This window comes from Pleurodeles waltl, chromosome 9 (assembly GCF_031143425.1).
Source record: "Pleurodeles waltl isolate 20211129_DDA chromosome 9, aPleWal1.hap1.20221129, whole genome shotgun sequence".
Classification (NCBI taxonomy): domain Eukaryota; kingdom Metazoa; phylum Chordata; class Amphibia; order Caudata; family Salamandridae; genus Pleurodeles; species Pleurodeles waltl.
This window is the reverse complement of record NC_090448.1, coordinates 330,135,793-330,151,093: the sequence shown is the minus strand read 5'-3', so window position 1 is coordinate 330,151,093 and position 15,301 is coordinate 330,135,793. Positions and strand designations below refer to the sequence as shown.

The 15,301-nt window shown below is 45.9% G+C and overlaps 1 protein-coding gene across 2 annotated transcripts in view; it reads right to left on the bottom strand.

Annotated features, from left to right (window-relative positions):
- APEH (acylaminoacyl-peptide hydrolase) overlaps positions 1-15,301 on the bottom strand; it is a 278,020-nt gene that overhangs the window by 83,479 nt on the left and 179,240 nt on the right. For both annotated transcript variants that reach the window (XM_069206858.1, XM_069206859.1), the window contains exon 15: positions 12,146-12,234. In XM_069206858.1, coding sequence (XP_069062959.1) covers positions 12,146-12,234 — 89 coding nt within the window. The remainder of the gene's footprint in view (positions 1-12,145; positions 12,235-15,301) is intronic.

Sequence of the window (15,301 nt, the reverse complement as noted above, 5' to 3'; positions counted from 1 at the left end):
CAAAAAAATACCATTCCAATACTTTCATTATAGAGAACACAGATTACAAAATGCTGAAAATTAAGATATGCCACTGCTCTTTAGATTTAACAGATATGGCCATATCTGAGAAACAGGCCACACTTGCATTTCTTAGGGCGAAGGCTCCATCAGGGTAGCCTCCTCATGTGTAGTTAAAAGAAGGATACCCTCATCCTGGCCACAAGACGAAAACAATCGTTCAATTGTGGGCAACAGGAGAAGATATGCATGCTCATAAGTCCTCCTATTCCACAGAAAGCAATGCACCTTATAATTCATGATTAACTTTACAACTTTGACTTTGAAAATCAAATAAAATTCAATAGAATGTCAGCCAATAATATTAGACAACACTGCAATTCCGAATCTGGTACTTTCTTCGGGCGCTGCACCCTCTATGCCTTTGACAACATCTTCTGCCCTAAACCTAGGAAATGCCATTACTGTCACCTGCAATGAATGCAAGGTGAAGAATAGTTTAAGAAAGAATAGCCCATAACGGAGCAAAAAAGCTAGAACAGTAGACAGGGTGGCATATATTTCTTGTGGACTGGCGTCATTCCTCGGCTTATTCTTTGATGATCAGTGTGCCTAACATACTGCTGACAAAGATGGACATTACTGCGGGCATACTTTTTTTTGGTTAAAAACTTTTTATTTGATTTTTAAAACACATATAATGTTCAATGCATAGCAGTGTATCTATAACAACTTGTACATTGGATTGGAAATACAATCGTACGAGAGATGCAAAGTTACAGTACATATATTTCGCTATCATGTTGGAGAACTAATTGTCATGTAGGGGGCCCCCTTGGACTATTAACCCTGATACTTTCTTGGGAGTGGTACAAATATGACCCAACCTCATTCTCCTCCAAGTCCTGTCATATCAAGTTCTCCATGGGTCCCATATCTTTCTAAACTTCCCAGACACCTCATGGCTTTGTACGCAAGTCTTTCCCCTGCCATATATAAATCAATCTCTCTTTTCCATTTTTGGAGAGTGGGCGGTTCTTTGCTCCCAATACTTGGCCATGTCTCTCTCAGTCACGAGTAGGCCCAGACTACTCAACAGCAGTTTGGCCCGTGGGATGTCAATATCCGTGGGTATACCCAGGAGAATATATTTGGGTCTGATGGGATTTGAGCCCCCAGGATCGTGTTTAACTCTCCCAGGATTTCAGTCCAGTATGTGTGTATACATGGGCATTGTCATATGTCCATGACCCCACTCAGGGCCCCACATCTGAGACGAACAAGGGATCCCGCTATTCCGAACCGATGCAGGCACACTATCATAGTAGACCCTATGTAACATCTTAAATTGGATCAGCCTGAGCCTATATTTTATTGCCACCTCCCTCAGGTGAACTAGGGCTGCCTCCCAATCTGTGTCGTCCAGTTCTCCTATCTCAATTTCCCAGCATTCCCTCAGTTTTTTCCCCGTTTTTTTATTATAAGTCAGGCATTTTATTATTGTCCAGGAGACTGCTTTTTATTCTAATTCTCCTTGGAGGAGTCTCACCTCTAGGGGGACATATTTCTGGGATGTTGTCTAGATCTAACTTCTCTGTGTTCCATAAGTTATTAAGTTGCAAATATTTAAAGTGTTGTGTGTCAAAAAGTTGTTAGTCTTTCTGAAGGGAGTCGAACAAGACCATGTCCCCCTCCTCCGGACGATCCCCCAGCATCGAGGTTCCGAATGTGTCCTATGTCCTAAATCCCCGCAACTACCAGATTTATTTTAGGTCTGTACCTTCCCATAGGGGAATTTCTCAGGTAATCTTCGCCTTCCCATCTCATGAGGTTTCTCACTGCTTTCCATGTTTCAACCGTCATCTGGGATGCTGGCATTCCTACCCATCCCCAATACAGGTAATTCCCCACATACAGGTAATATAAGTAAGAGTGCGCATGAAATTGGCTCCTCTCTAAGCTGTTAGTGGGATGGTCTCCAGGTGTATGGCCCCAGTTGTTTACCACTATTAGGTGTACTGCCCAACAGTAGGTCCGTATATCCAGGAGCGCTATGCCTCGGTTGTATGGGAAGTGCTGCAACATTTGAATTGCCACTCTTAGATGTCTACCATTCCATAGGAGCTTCTGAGCTTCCCTATTTATTCTACTTAAGCTCTCTTCCGGGTTTATGCAATATGCGTTTTGAAGGATATATAGAAGTTTAGGTAGAACTATCATTTTAAACAGAGCTGCATGCCTTAACAGTGTTAGTAGCAACGTTCTCCAATGCTTTATTTCTCCATGGAGCTCTGCAAGCGTTTCTGGATATTTTGATTGAGGCTGTGCTCTCTGTTAGGGGACATAGATCCCAAGGTCTTTAAATCCCTCCCGCTCTATCTGCAAATGCCCTGGTATGTCCAGGGACCCCAGGTCCTCTCCCACCAGATAGAGGCTTGATTTATCCCATTTATTGTGTAGCCCATATGGGCTCCATACCATTCGAAGGCCCAAAACACTACCAGCAATGTCTCATTGGGGTGTGTAGCATAAAGAAGGATGTTGTCAGCATAGAGTGAGATCCTCTGGTCCTCTACTGAATCTTCCTTGATCCAGAATCCCCAGATACCCGGATGTGCCCATATTCCACAGCCGAACGTCTCTAGTGCAAGAGCAAACAGGAGATGAGAAAGTGGAGAAACCCTGTCTCATTCCCCTTGTGATGGGAAATTCTGGTGATATGTCTCCCATTCACTTGGACTGACGCCAATTGATTTTTATATAGCAGAGATATCCAGGCCATCAGTTTAGAACCAAACCTGAACCTCTTAAGTACCTGAGTGGAAAGGGCCAGTGGATAGCATCAAAGGCCTTACGGCATGCAACAAGAGGAACACATGAGGTTCCCCCCTCATCTGGGCCATCGCCAGCAAGTTATGAAGCCTCCGGAGGATAAACCATGTTGATGGTTACCATTCCTCGCTTTACTTTGTGAGCTAGAGCATTCACATTCCAGGTCATTATAGACTTCCCTTGGTCACCTTGTGTCATATGTTCCTTCCCAAGTGTGTTTCCCATGTGTATCGGATTGCCTAGTCTCTTCTGTTTCTAGCTTTGCATCTGTTCCACTTCATGTGACTGAACTCAAAACCCCCTAAACAGAGCCAATACACCCCAAACATCCCTCCGTAACCCCCTCTTATCCCTTCCACATGCTGCTTTCACCCAGGTCAACAAGACAACTTTTTCACAGGGCAAGCCTAAGAGGTCTGTGGCCTTCTCACTCTTTGGTCCATATTACAACTTCAACGGTAGAACTGAATCCCAAACTATTCACTCTCAATTTCACTCACACACTCAACTTCACTTAAACCAGTCATACTCTGGGTGGTGGCGGGGTCACTCATACAGCCAGCATAAATTTTGGTATCACACTTTCCCAGTCATACACTTCAATCGCACCAGTGCAACAGTTCCACTTCATTACTTTTAATCTCCGTCAGAATGTGGCACTCTAGTTAACTCCCTCCCTCTCTCTATCTCCATTTCCCTCTCTCTCTCTCTCCCTCCCTCTTTCTCTCCCTCCCTCTCTCCCTTGTTCCCTCTCTCCCTCCCCCTCCTTCCCTTTCTCCCTCGTTCCCTCGCTCTCTCTCTGCCTCCCTCTCTGCCTCTCTCTCTTCCTCCCTCTCCTTTCCTCCCTCTCTGCCTCCGTCTCCCTCTCCCTCTCTCTCCCTCTCACTCCTTCCATCTCTCACTCCCTCCTGCTCTCACTCCCTCTCGCTCTCTCTCTCCCTCTCGCTCTCTCACTCCTTCTCTCTTTCACTCCCTCCCTCTCTCACTCCCTCTCTCTCCCTATCTCTCTCTCCATCTCTCTCTCCCTCCCTCACTCCCTCCCACCTTAGGCTCAAATCAGTTTGCCCAACCCTGAGTCAGCTTTTTCCACCACCTCCTCCCCTTCTCAGGATTCATCAGAGGTTATGCCCCCTGAGCTGCGACAAGAGGATTGTGTCTAAATCACAATTATGTACGTCCTCCCCTTCACCAATGTGGCTTTTTCTCTTCCCTGGATGAGATTTCTGGTCTTCTTGCTGTCGATGATTCTCATCTCAGTCTGTGGAGACACTCCCAGACAGTCTGTCAACAGCCACTCGTTCCCGAGGCCCACTTCTGCCTCTCCATTGGCACTGTGGCTTCCTGTTGGGAGATGTCCATAGTTTGGGTCTGGCTCCTGAGCCTTGTCCCTCATGGTGCGATTAATCCATCTTTTCCTTTGACTTAAGCTTGGGTCTTTCTTTGAGCCAGTTCCAGGTTTCCTCAAGCGTGTTAAAGTGTGATTTGTCTTAAACATTACTTTCAACTTGGCGGGAAAGGGTAACATATTGCAGCCTGTGGGCGCAGCTTGGCTTTTACCTCTTCAAGAGTTTCTCTCTGTTCTGAACTTCCCAGGAGTAGCCTGGAAATATCATTATATATGTTGATTTTTATTTAGTTTGTCTGATCTTTCTCGCTTCTCCGAGGACTGTGTCGCTATCTTGAAAGTTCAACAGAAGGGCTATTACGGCCCATAGGTGGGGCTCCCTGGTGGGGGTCTTGTGCCCAGTGGGGTTGCTCAATGACAAAACAGCTGGATAGTGTCGCCTCCCGGAAGGTGGACTGAAGCCAAGTCCCTAAAAAATTCACCACATTGGTCTGTTCCACTCCCTCTAGGATCCCACCAATCTAAGATGGTTTCATTTCACCCTCTCTGCATCGTCAACAATCCAGAGTAGGTCTTTGATTACTGCCTGAAGTTCTTTCATATTGCATACTATGGCCTGCTTTGTGTTCTCCAATTCTGACACCGTGACCCTGCAGTCACGTCATCCGCCACGTTTCAGAGGTCTTGTAGCAGCAGCGGCACTTTGAATCTAACTTCTCCTATCATTGCTTCCAGCATCGATCTTGACAGTTGGATTGCATTGAGGAGGGTTGTATTATGGGCATGGATGACTGCACCTCTGTTTTGGGCTCGGATCCTACCGCCTTGATGTACTTGTTGATTTTCCCTTGTCGGGGTGGTTTAAGGTCTTTGTGCTTCACCACTTCCTTCCGTATCCTACCACTTGGTCTCCTTCACCAGTCTTTAGCTACGGATTCCTCAGTTGGAGTGTCCTTTCACTAGTGCCCCCCCCACTTCCTTTCTTTGAATAAAATCTCTCGGTTGTCTCCTGCCACACATTAACCATCAGTGAGTTTTATGTGGGCCTTCAACAATAGGACAATGTGCCACGTCCTGTCACTGTTAGATGGAGGTCGTGTGTTGACTGGCATCCCTGCCCGCCCATCTGTTTCCTTCCCAAGGTTATGCAGCACTGCCCAGCTCACTTATTGGTCCTCCCCCGGCCGCAACTCCATATAGCAGCTCTGTTGCAAGTGTGGGATCTCTCTTCAGCGTGCTCCACGGCTTCCCGCAGCAGGTGGATTATAGGCGTGCCTTCAGGGCCTTAGTAGTGGGGTGCCTCTTTATTACTGAGCTAGCAAATGTTGATCCTTTGTTTCTGCACCTCTACCCGGGTCCTGCTGCCGTCTACCTAGATTCCAAACATGGTAGTATTGGGAGGGGGGTCGGGTATCCTGTGTGCCACGCTCTGTGCCTCAAGGAGCTATGTCCTGTGTCATTTCAGCCACTCTCGCTCTTCCGGGCACGCCTTCTGTCAGAGAAAGACATGCGATGCTGCTCACCATAAGGAGATTTTCAGTGTTTCACTCCAGCCGGTACTCTAGCCATGCACTGCTGTTGCAGTGTATGGTGACATCCTTTCTGGGCGGATGTCGGCAGTGCTTCCCACTTTGGCTGCTCTGTCGCTTGAGCTCACCGTAGTGTCGTGGGGTGGGGAGGTTAAGGGTGCAGTGGTGGTCACTGATGTACCAAAATCGCTGGTGCCTCGGGCGTTCAGCACTCCATGCCTTATCTGTGCTCATCTCTTCTACAGTCAAGGTGGTGTCGCCCTATCCAGTCTCCTGTTCAGGTGGTGAAATCCCCATGCCGGGAGAAAGGTGCTGCTGTATGCTGCAAAGGTGGACTTGCCGTGTGCTGCCCCAGCCACTTCCTGTTAACTAGCCCTGCTTCTGTCTACTTCTGAGCCTCAGCTTGCGGTGGCTGCATTTTATGGCTGCCTCTCAGATTATCGTCGCACCAGCAGGTCCGAAGCTCAGGCTCATCTCAGGGCCGTGAAAGCGGTGGGTCTCCTGGGGCGAGCTAGTGGAAAGGTTTTATGAGGGGCATTGGGGCAAATCAGGGGTGCGGATTAATGCAGGATCATTTTAGGTGCAAGTGGAGCTCTGCAGCAGCACGTCTATTCTGCCATCTTGCTGGCCACGTCCCTCACTGTGAACATACATTTAGACAGGTTTCTTGTGTATCTAGTGAATGCCATGCATTCACCCAGAGGAATAAAATAATAATGTTTGGCTCTTAGTTTTAACACTGCTAGCATAATTATCGCCTTGGAAATTTGAGAACCCACCATTTGATGAAACAAAAACTTCTTCCTGCTGCATGCATGTGGGGGAGGGGGGGGGTGGAGGGAAAGAGAAAGCCACCTGAAGCTCTATTATCTGCTCCAACAGTCAGTGTTTTTGTGAGCCACCTCAGGTCTCTAAATTAAGGGCTAACACCTCATGCATGGCATAACCCCAGACACACCACAATCCCAAGGAGCTAACTCAATTTTAATCATGGTGCATCAACTCCAAGATCTTCTTCCAGACCTTCAAAACAGATTGGCTGCCTCTATTCATGTAAAAACACTTCACTGTCCCTCAAATGTGAGTTTAAAATTGGTAGGGTGACAAAGGGATGCACAATGCCCCAAAGTGATAAACTCCTACTTAATAAACCATAATTTATAATTTTACTCTACATGACCCATCTGTAATTAGGAGAAATCAAAATACATTTGCCATCGAGAGAGAGAGAAAGAGAAAAAAAAAAACACACACACATATTATATATATATATATATATATATATACACAGGCCTTTCAGAATGTTAGTCCAGCAGAGATTTGTTCTCCTAACCTCAGTGTTAGGGGCAGAATAAGCGCAGAGTAATCTTGTGCCTGCTAAAACCTCTGGATCTTTCATCTGCAGGACTCCTCATTTGAGAAGAAGCTTGTTTGGTATCTTCCAAATATTCAATTTAGAATTTCAAAGCTACAATGGCATATTTTGCCTTTTCCTTGAACTTCCATTAGAATGTACGTTTTCCCTTCATTTCTGTCAATGTATATTCCACCCTTGAGACCTTCATCTCAGTACCTGGTAAATGTTTCCCTCTTTACAAAAACCACTTTTCCAAAGCAGTCACAGTGGTCACCATGTCCATTGCTTCTACCCTAGTTTCTAGTCTTTGTATTAACTTTCATGCATCTCTCACCTTCTTTTTTTTCGGAGACATCCTGGTGTATGTAACAGATCTGTGCACAACAAAAAGCAGGCGGGAAACTGGTTTTGTGGAGGGCTTGGATAATGCAGCTTTGGTTTGGGTGGGGAGGTCTGACGACTCACCGGCCAGCACATCCTCCATTCTGCGCCCTCCCATCACGTCCCAGACATACCCCATGCTGCTTCCTCCTCTGACGCCCCAGACATCCAATGAAACAATTTAGGAATGACTAGTCCCAACGGACAGGACCAACACCCAATCCGAACCCCCCCCTCCCCCCCCCCCCAACTGTGACCCCCCCCAGACCCACACTCTGACCAGCCTGTCACCCTGAGGTCCCAGGAGGCATGATAGCCCCGTTGAATTGGATTGCCCAGGGAAGGTGGGGCAGTACGGTGCTGTTACTTTTCCACACCCCATCCCCTCCCCCGACATTTTCTTCTAGCCATACTTAGATCATACACTAAATGGTCAAATTAATACTAATGACCTGGAGCATTTGCAGTATGAGCACGGCATAGAGGTGGTCATCTGTGTATTAATATATAAAGAGGTGGGGAGCAAGTTCTGGCAAGAAAGTCACCTTGCTGGATGAGGTGGGAGGAGAGTGGCTATGACGAGTCACGAAACTCCAAAAACACTGGACAGGGCCATGTTACAGCACTGATTACTCCGGTTATGCATGAGGAGCGCTCACATGGATTCGTTCAGTGATTCCATTTCGAAAGGCTGTGATGGAGATACACCTGGAGAGGAGATGCATCTTGGTAAAGGGAAGTTTAGATGGAACTGAAGTTTTGGTGTGAAGAACACACCTGCTGAATAGTAGTGAATCCCAGATTTTGGCTGTCTTATCAGCCAATTCACTCCACTGGTGATATTTACCATAGATATCGGGGGGGGGGGTGAAGGTAAGATGAATCTTTGATCCTACACTAGATCGTTATCAGACCCCACCTCCACACTCCACTACAGTTTTCAGCTGGAGGATGAAGCACCCAGGCATTAGAAAATGCTCCTTCTATTCTCCTCCTCATGATTTACACGTTCGCCTCCATCATTTCCTTTGCCGCCGGGCTACACAACTCCTAGTGTATGATTCCAAATACCTGGATAAGACTCTCAGTTGGAGGGGTGGGTGAGGATGGGGGTGGAGGGATATGTACCACCAGTGGTGACTTGGCATCTTCAGCCCACAGCACTCGAGGATCACGTGTGTCGCACTGCCATACACAACACACTTAACTTAATTTACTGAAAATGTAAATGTGGCCTCCGCGCGAGATAAGCCAGGCCCTCTACTCACTTAGCTCCTCCAAAGAGAGTGCGCACGTCATTGACTGCCATACAAGCAGGCCCCTCCACTGGGGTATACTCACAAGAAGATATCTAGAAGCCGTTAATAAACCATTACTAATCCCTTTATAGCCAAAGACATGACCTTCAATGCCCAGGGACTGAGCACTGTCTAATAAATGAACTCCCAGCTGTGATGGCAAAGCAAGGCTTGGCCTTGACTGCCCTAATCATCAAGCAGGAGATAAAATGTGCCATCTGAGATACCCCTACACATACGAATCGAGGGCTACCCATCGAGTTCAGAAGACGTATGTAGACTATCTGATCCCCAAATTGACTGAGCTATATCCTTTAGCACTGGAAGTGGTTATTTTACCAGATTCTTTGCATGAAGCCCTGCTGGTTTCCCTCCCCAAGCCGGATAGAGATCCTTTAGATGTCACCACATAATGACCCATGGCCATGATAGGGTGGAATTATAAATTACTCTTGCAATCCGTGTATCAGAGTGTATGCCACATTTGGTCCACGGGTTAATTCCGGGTAGATATACCTCCCTTAACCTGAGGTGCTTCTAATCGAATTACTGAAGAGGCCCGCTGCAATGGCCATACTGCCTACCTAGTCTTAGATCTTGAGAAAGCATTTGATGTGGTAGACTGGGACTACTTGTTTGCAGAACTCCAGCACATGGGGATGGGAAATAGGATGATGCATATTGTTAAACTGCTCTACATGGAGCTGATGGCTGAGTGAAGACTGGCCCAATTATAGCGGCCTCATTACCGATGTGTCGGGGAACGTGCCAGGGCTGTCCACAGCCACTGTTGCTCTTTGCCCAGGCCACAAAACTCCTGACTCAGCATCTGCACCACTCTGGAGGGACATCAGTATTCCCTTGCAGGGTGAGACACACGCTGCATCAATGTATGCCAATTAAGTCCTCATACGCATCCCAGACATGGGAGTTGAAGTAGATGCCACAGAGAAAGAGCTGAGCAACTTTAAGATTGCCCCCAGGCCTAGAGTTTAACTGGCCACAAACTGGTCTTCCCACTACATCAGGGTTGCTCAGCTCTATCAATTGCAGTGGACAACCACCTGATTAAATGGAAGTCCCATACGTTTCCATATATGGGTATTACTCCACTTCTGACCTCCTAGAGGGCAACTTGATGAGGTCCATCACTACCCTCTGGGCCAAAAAAAATACATTTTGGAAGTCTTTACCACTTACAGTTCAGGGTCGGGTAAATCTGTCCAAGACAGTGATGCTTCAGAGATTGCTCTTCCATTCTGCAAACATAATTATCTCCATCCCTTGCCAAGGTTTCCAAATATTAGATGGAATGCTGTGTGATTTAATATGGAGTGCTGGCTGACGCAGGGTGGCACTCTTCAAGCTACAACTATCCACAGAGGGTGCTGGACTGGGGGCCTCAATATTTGAACAATAATATCTTGCAGCCCAACTCCGATGGGTGGCTCGGAGGCTAGCTAGACAACCTGATTGAGGTATCAGCTGTGTTGGCCCGCTGCACTCTGAACGGCTTACATGAACTCATCCTTACCAGAACATTATTGCCCACAACTCCGAATGCCCTCCTCAGTGTGGGGGTACTCCAGTTATCAACGAGAACTGCATGTCTCACAGGAGCATGGCAGGGAAGGAACAGAGATGTGGAAATCACAGGGGTGGCCAACATGGGTGATTTATTCCAAAAAAGCAGCTTAATCTCCTTTGATGTATTTTCAGAGATGACAGGTCTCCAGGCAGGGCGGGGTTTGACATGCAGTTGCCTGGTCCTTGAATTGGTATGCCTCTGGGAAGTAGCAGCAAATTAACCCCCTACACAACCACTAACTGAAACACTTTTTTAATTAGATGATGTACAGTATAAGTGCACGGTCACAGTGTATCTTATGGTTATTGTGATGTCATAAATCTCAATAAAGACGGTTAAAAAAAGAAAACGTAGGTGGGCTGAAAAGGAGAAGCAATTGTCAATGGTGCTCTCAAACTTAATCAGTGAAGTGCCAGCTATGAAGTCGCGAGGGCCTGAGGTAACAGACCACCACATAGTCTACATGCACTGCACTATAATTATCTGCGCCTTAGCTCCAGGCGGTGGCGTGGGAAGTGTCTGGGTAACCAGGTATAAAGCTGTCTCCTGCAGAAATTAGAGAGTATCCCTGCTTTATCTCTTTGCAGGGAACCAATCTGAAATTACGTCTCCTAACACTGACCCACACATGGTTACCTTCTCACTTCTGAGGTCAGACATACCTTCTTGATGTACCTAAGAACCTAGGGGGATCACTGTCGACATGATACCTCCAGGTAGCAACAATTCCCCTACAGCTAGCTGCAGAGGTGCTCACTAACGCAACTTAAATAGGTGTACATACATCAAGAAGGTGCAGCCTTAATGCAGCTACGAGAGGGCATATCCTCTCAGGGTCTTGACTGTCTATGCCCCATCAGCCTTACTCTTTAGACTGTTAAAAGCAACTGTCCCTTGTCAAACCAAGTCGTAGTAAATGTACGGATTGAAGGTAATGTGCCCCAGCAAAGTATCCCCAATAAAGACCATCGGTCTCTGGCTGCTGAAGTTACCCCAGCAAGAAAGCACCATACTGCCCTTATAAGCAGGAAAATTGACATTCCATGCCCATTTACAGGCACAGAAGCAATTTTATTACAGCAGCAAAATTCCATGCCCTGAAACAATACAAACCCATCCTATGGATGAGTAAATACTGGGTCTTCTGAAATAATTGGTCATGGAAACCTAGGTTTCAAACCTAACTGACAGATTTGTTGTTCAGTACACCATCATGTCTGCCAGACTTTGATTCAAATGTCTGTTCTCTTCTCCAGGTAGGTGTGGTGCCAATACTAGAGTTAAGTAAAATAGTTAAGGTCCAGTTGGAATGAAAAAATAAGTACCTGCAAGGTTCCCCTATGACCTAATAACTTTTAGGTGCAAACCTTAGTTTGGAGACCTTCAGAGCAAACAGTTTTCAAAGCAGGACCATGTTTGACAAACAGAGGAATCTGGATAAGACAAAAGTATCTTCACTCAGGTTGACTGTTACACCCTTACTTATGCATCATAGTTTTTGCTAGGCGACTTTCCTTCACACTACCTTAATAAAACAATGCTATGCAAACCTAGACCTAAAGCTATCAGGTCCACCCAACATTTGCCCCAGCGGTCCTTGAAGAGGCATCAAATTAAAATATACAACTATGTATTTTGTAGGTCAATAATAAAAAAAATACTTGGTTAAACTTATTATCATTTTATGGAATGTAACTCTAAATGTCACGTGGTGGTGGAACCAGGATTAGTGAGCCCTAGTCTTCATTTAAACAGACAGATTTCTGTTCCCGCACTTGTTATACTTTTTTCAAAATTGCAAATATATATACTTACCACTGTTGGGGGAGAGGATGGAGTGGAAAAGCTGACAACCAAGAGGTCCCGGTCTATGGTTAGCAGCTTCCAGCTCCCAAGAGGGTGACCTGAAAATAAATAAAAGGCATTCAAACAATCAGCCAGTAACCCTCTCAAGGACAAAATCAAATTACAAGAGAAAATGTGAAATTAAGCAAAGCAGAGTGAAGGGGCAAAGTGGGAGGAATCGCGGTAGGGAGTGGAGTAGGACATACAGGAGGCTATAAAAAAGGAGGAACAGACTTGAGCACCACTGCTTGTTACTCGTGATTCCTGAGTTTTCTAAGGCAGAGCCAAACTGGGATTTTACTGCCAATGGAGGCTACAAAACTAAAAGCTTTGAAGATCAGCAAAAGTAGGTAGACGGTGGTGCTGGTTAAGGCAAATACATTTTAGTCTGTATTTTTGTGACAAAATATTTGGGAACTAATCTGACTTTTCAAAAGTCATAATACCTTTTGATATGTTCTTTTCCATATCTCCACATTGGTATACAGGACCAGGAAATTATTTAACACTGGAGAATTTGACTCCCTGGTAGCAAGAACAGGTAATTATGGTTTGAAAACAAGGGTGCTAACAGTTTTGTCATGTGCAATAAAAGTCACAGTTGTAAACATGATAAGGCTGACTGACAAGAAAATTTGACCCTAACTACGAGGTGGATAATAATATAGTAAAAGGACCTATTTTTGTATGATCAACCCATGGTTTTGTACGGATGCTACTGGTTTTTCGACTCTATTGCACTGAGTCCTGCTGTCCAGGCCTCAGTGCATGAGCTCAGACCCCGAATGTATGAGTAGAATTAGCTAATCCCAAATGACTCATTTCACTTAGTTATAAGTCTCTCGTACATGGCACAAGAGTTCCCCAGAGCTAGTAAGTTAAATGTCTGTAGTGGACGGAGGGCCAAATTATATCAAGGTGAAAAGGTGAATCCAGCCCTGCTACTGTAGCCTAGTCAGGCAGCCTTAGCTTTAAACCTGCCAACTCAACAGGGACAAATAAACCCTTTGCCGGGTCAAATCTTTCCTTTCCCTATCAATAAGCCACCACTTAGGGAAGGTCTGGGTAGCTCATCGGATATGGTGCTTAGTATGAAAAGGAAAAGCATGTTTCCTTTTGTGCTTAACATGCCCTGACAGTGAAAATACGAAATTGCCTTTTTCACTGTAGGAAGGCGGGTGGTCTCACTGACTACCATTGAGGTTTACTAGCCACTGCACAGAGTGCTAACTTCCATTTGGGACCACCAAAGATATTACACCAATTAAACTTAAAATCAAACCCCACACGTAGCAGGGATTAGATTTATGGTAACTTAGAAAGGTGACTTTAGAAAGTCAACCTTTTGTTTCCTTAACCTTTGGTAGCCTTTTCTATCCATCTGCAGAAGTTGTTACCTGCGATAATATGATGCACCCCACTAGGAAGTGTGAAGCACACAAAGGAACAGGGAATAAAGAGAACTGCTGAACGGAGGAGGTCTGCCCCTCTCCAGCAGGATGACTACCGGTTGGTGGCCACAGATGGCCTAGTGTCAAATAGGCTACCACCTAAGTTAAGCAAATTATGATCACTCTGCTTGCCCGCTTCTCTGTCTAGACAGACAGACTGGCATCTCCTCCAGAGGAAGAAAACACATTGCAAAACCGGATTCCCAGGAGGAGTTGCTCAATATGCTGGATACAGCCCAGGGACGTGCCCACGGCCCCTCACAGAGGAAGATGGCTTGTACTATCTTGGATTCAGGCAGACAGGGGTATACCCGGAATTGTTTGGTGGTCAGACACCCGGAAAGTGATATTACGTGGGAAGGGTAGCCAAGTGGGAACTACTTCCCCACTGGCTAGAGAGTCCCCCCCTTACACATGCACAAATGATAAGATGACATAAAAATGGCACTCTAGGCCAACAAGCTTCAGATTACTAATGAACTGGAAGAAGTCAGGAGAACTGCTCTGCTGCTCCCTGGACCCACCAAACACAGGCTGTACCAAAGAATGGACTGCACCTGCTGGACCTGAGGAAACAGCAACAAGGGTTGTGCCTGCTTTGCCCACTTGTGGAACAGTGCTCTCTACCTGTGCAAGGATGGAAGAAGTGACTCCAAAGGCTAGGTGGCTAGCCACCTGTTAAGCTTCAGGACCGCCAAAGGACCCTGCATCCATTCAAAAGCCCAGCTGTCAGGGACACCTGCACGCCACTGGCCAACAAAGTGCCTCCAAGTCTGTGGGATCTGTCAATGACCTCAAAGTGGGCTCTAGATGCCCTTCAAATAAAAAACACCTACAGGCAACTGCTGAAGACTGCTGAAACTGGTCGACAAGTTTACGAGTGGCAACTATACCTGCACTGGACTCTTCCCCTGCACTGCCAGAGACCAAGACCTGAGGACAGAGACAACCCCGATGCTTATGGATACCACAGTGGTCCCAGGAATACTCACTGCATTGTTGCAACACCTCCAGCATCTTCAGACCCTCAACATCCTGCATCCCCAGCATCAGGACCACTTTGGCTGGACTGCGTTGAATGAGCAACAGACCCAGATGCCGCTAAAACTGCTGGCCCGCTCAAGCTAAGAGGAGTAGCTTTACCAGCCAAGTGGCTAGGAACTGCTCAACCAGATACAACAATTTATTGCATCTTTTAAAAATAATATATTCACCTTTGAAAAATCATATCTCCAGCTCCCTTAATAGATTTTGTCATTTTTGAGTCTAAGATAAAAATAAACTATTTTTTAAAAATTGATGTTGGATTTTTATTGTGTCACGTTTCTCACTTACCTGATTTGTAACTTTTAAATGCGTTACACTTGTTCATTTTGATTAGCCTGGCTGCTCTGTTCCACAGCTACAACTGACTGAGCTAAGGGTATTACAAAAGAAACCTAACTGGACCTGATTGTGACATTATTATATGGTGAGAGCTCACAACCACACCACAATCCTGTTTCCTACAGTAGAGAAGTTGCTAAAAAGAAGTATGACTCAGGCCCAAATGAGATGATGAGGCTAATCAAGTAATTGAACTGTTGATTGCTTTGATCAGTTGCCTGACATACAACTTGCCCACTGGAACTGCAAGATAATTGAGGATGCAGGATCTCTTCTGAACCAGACATGC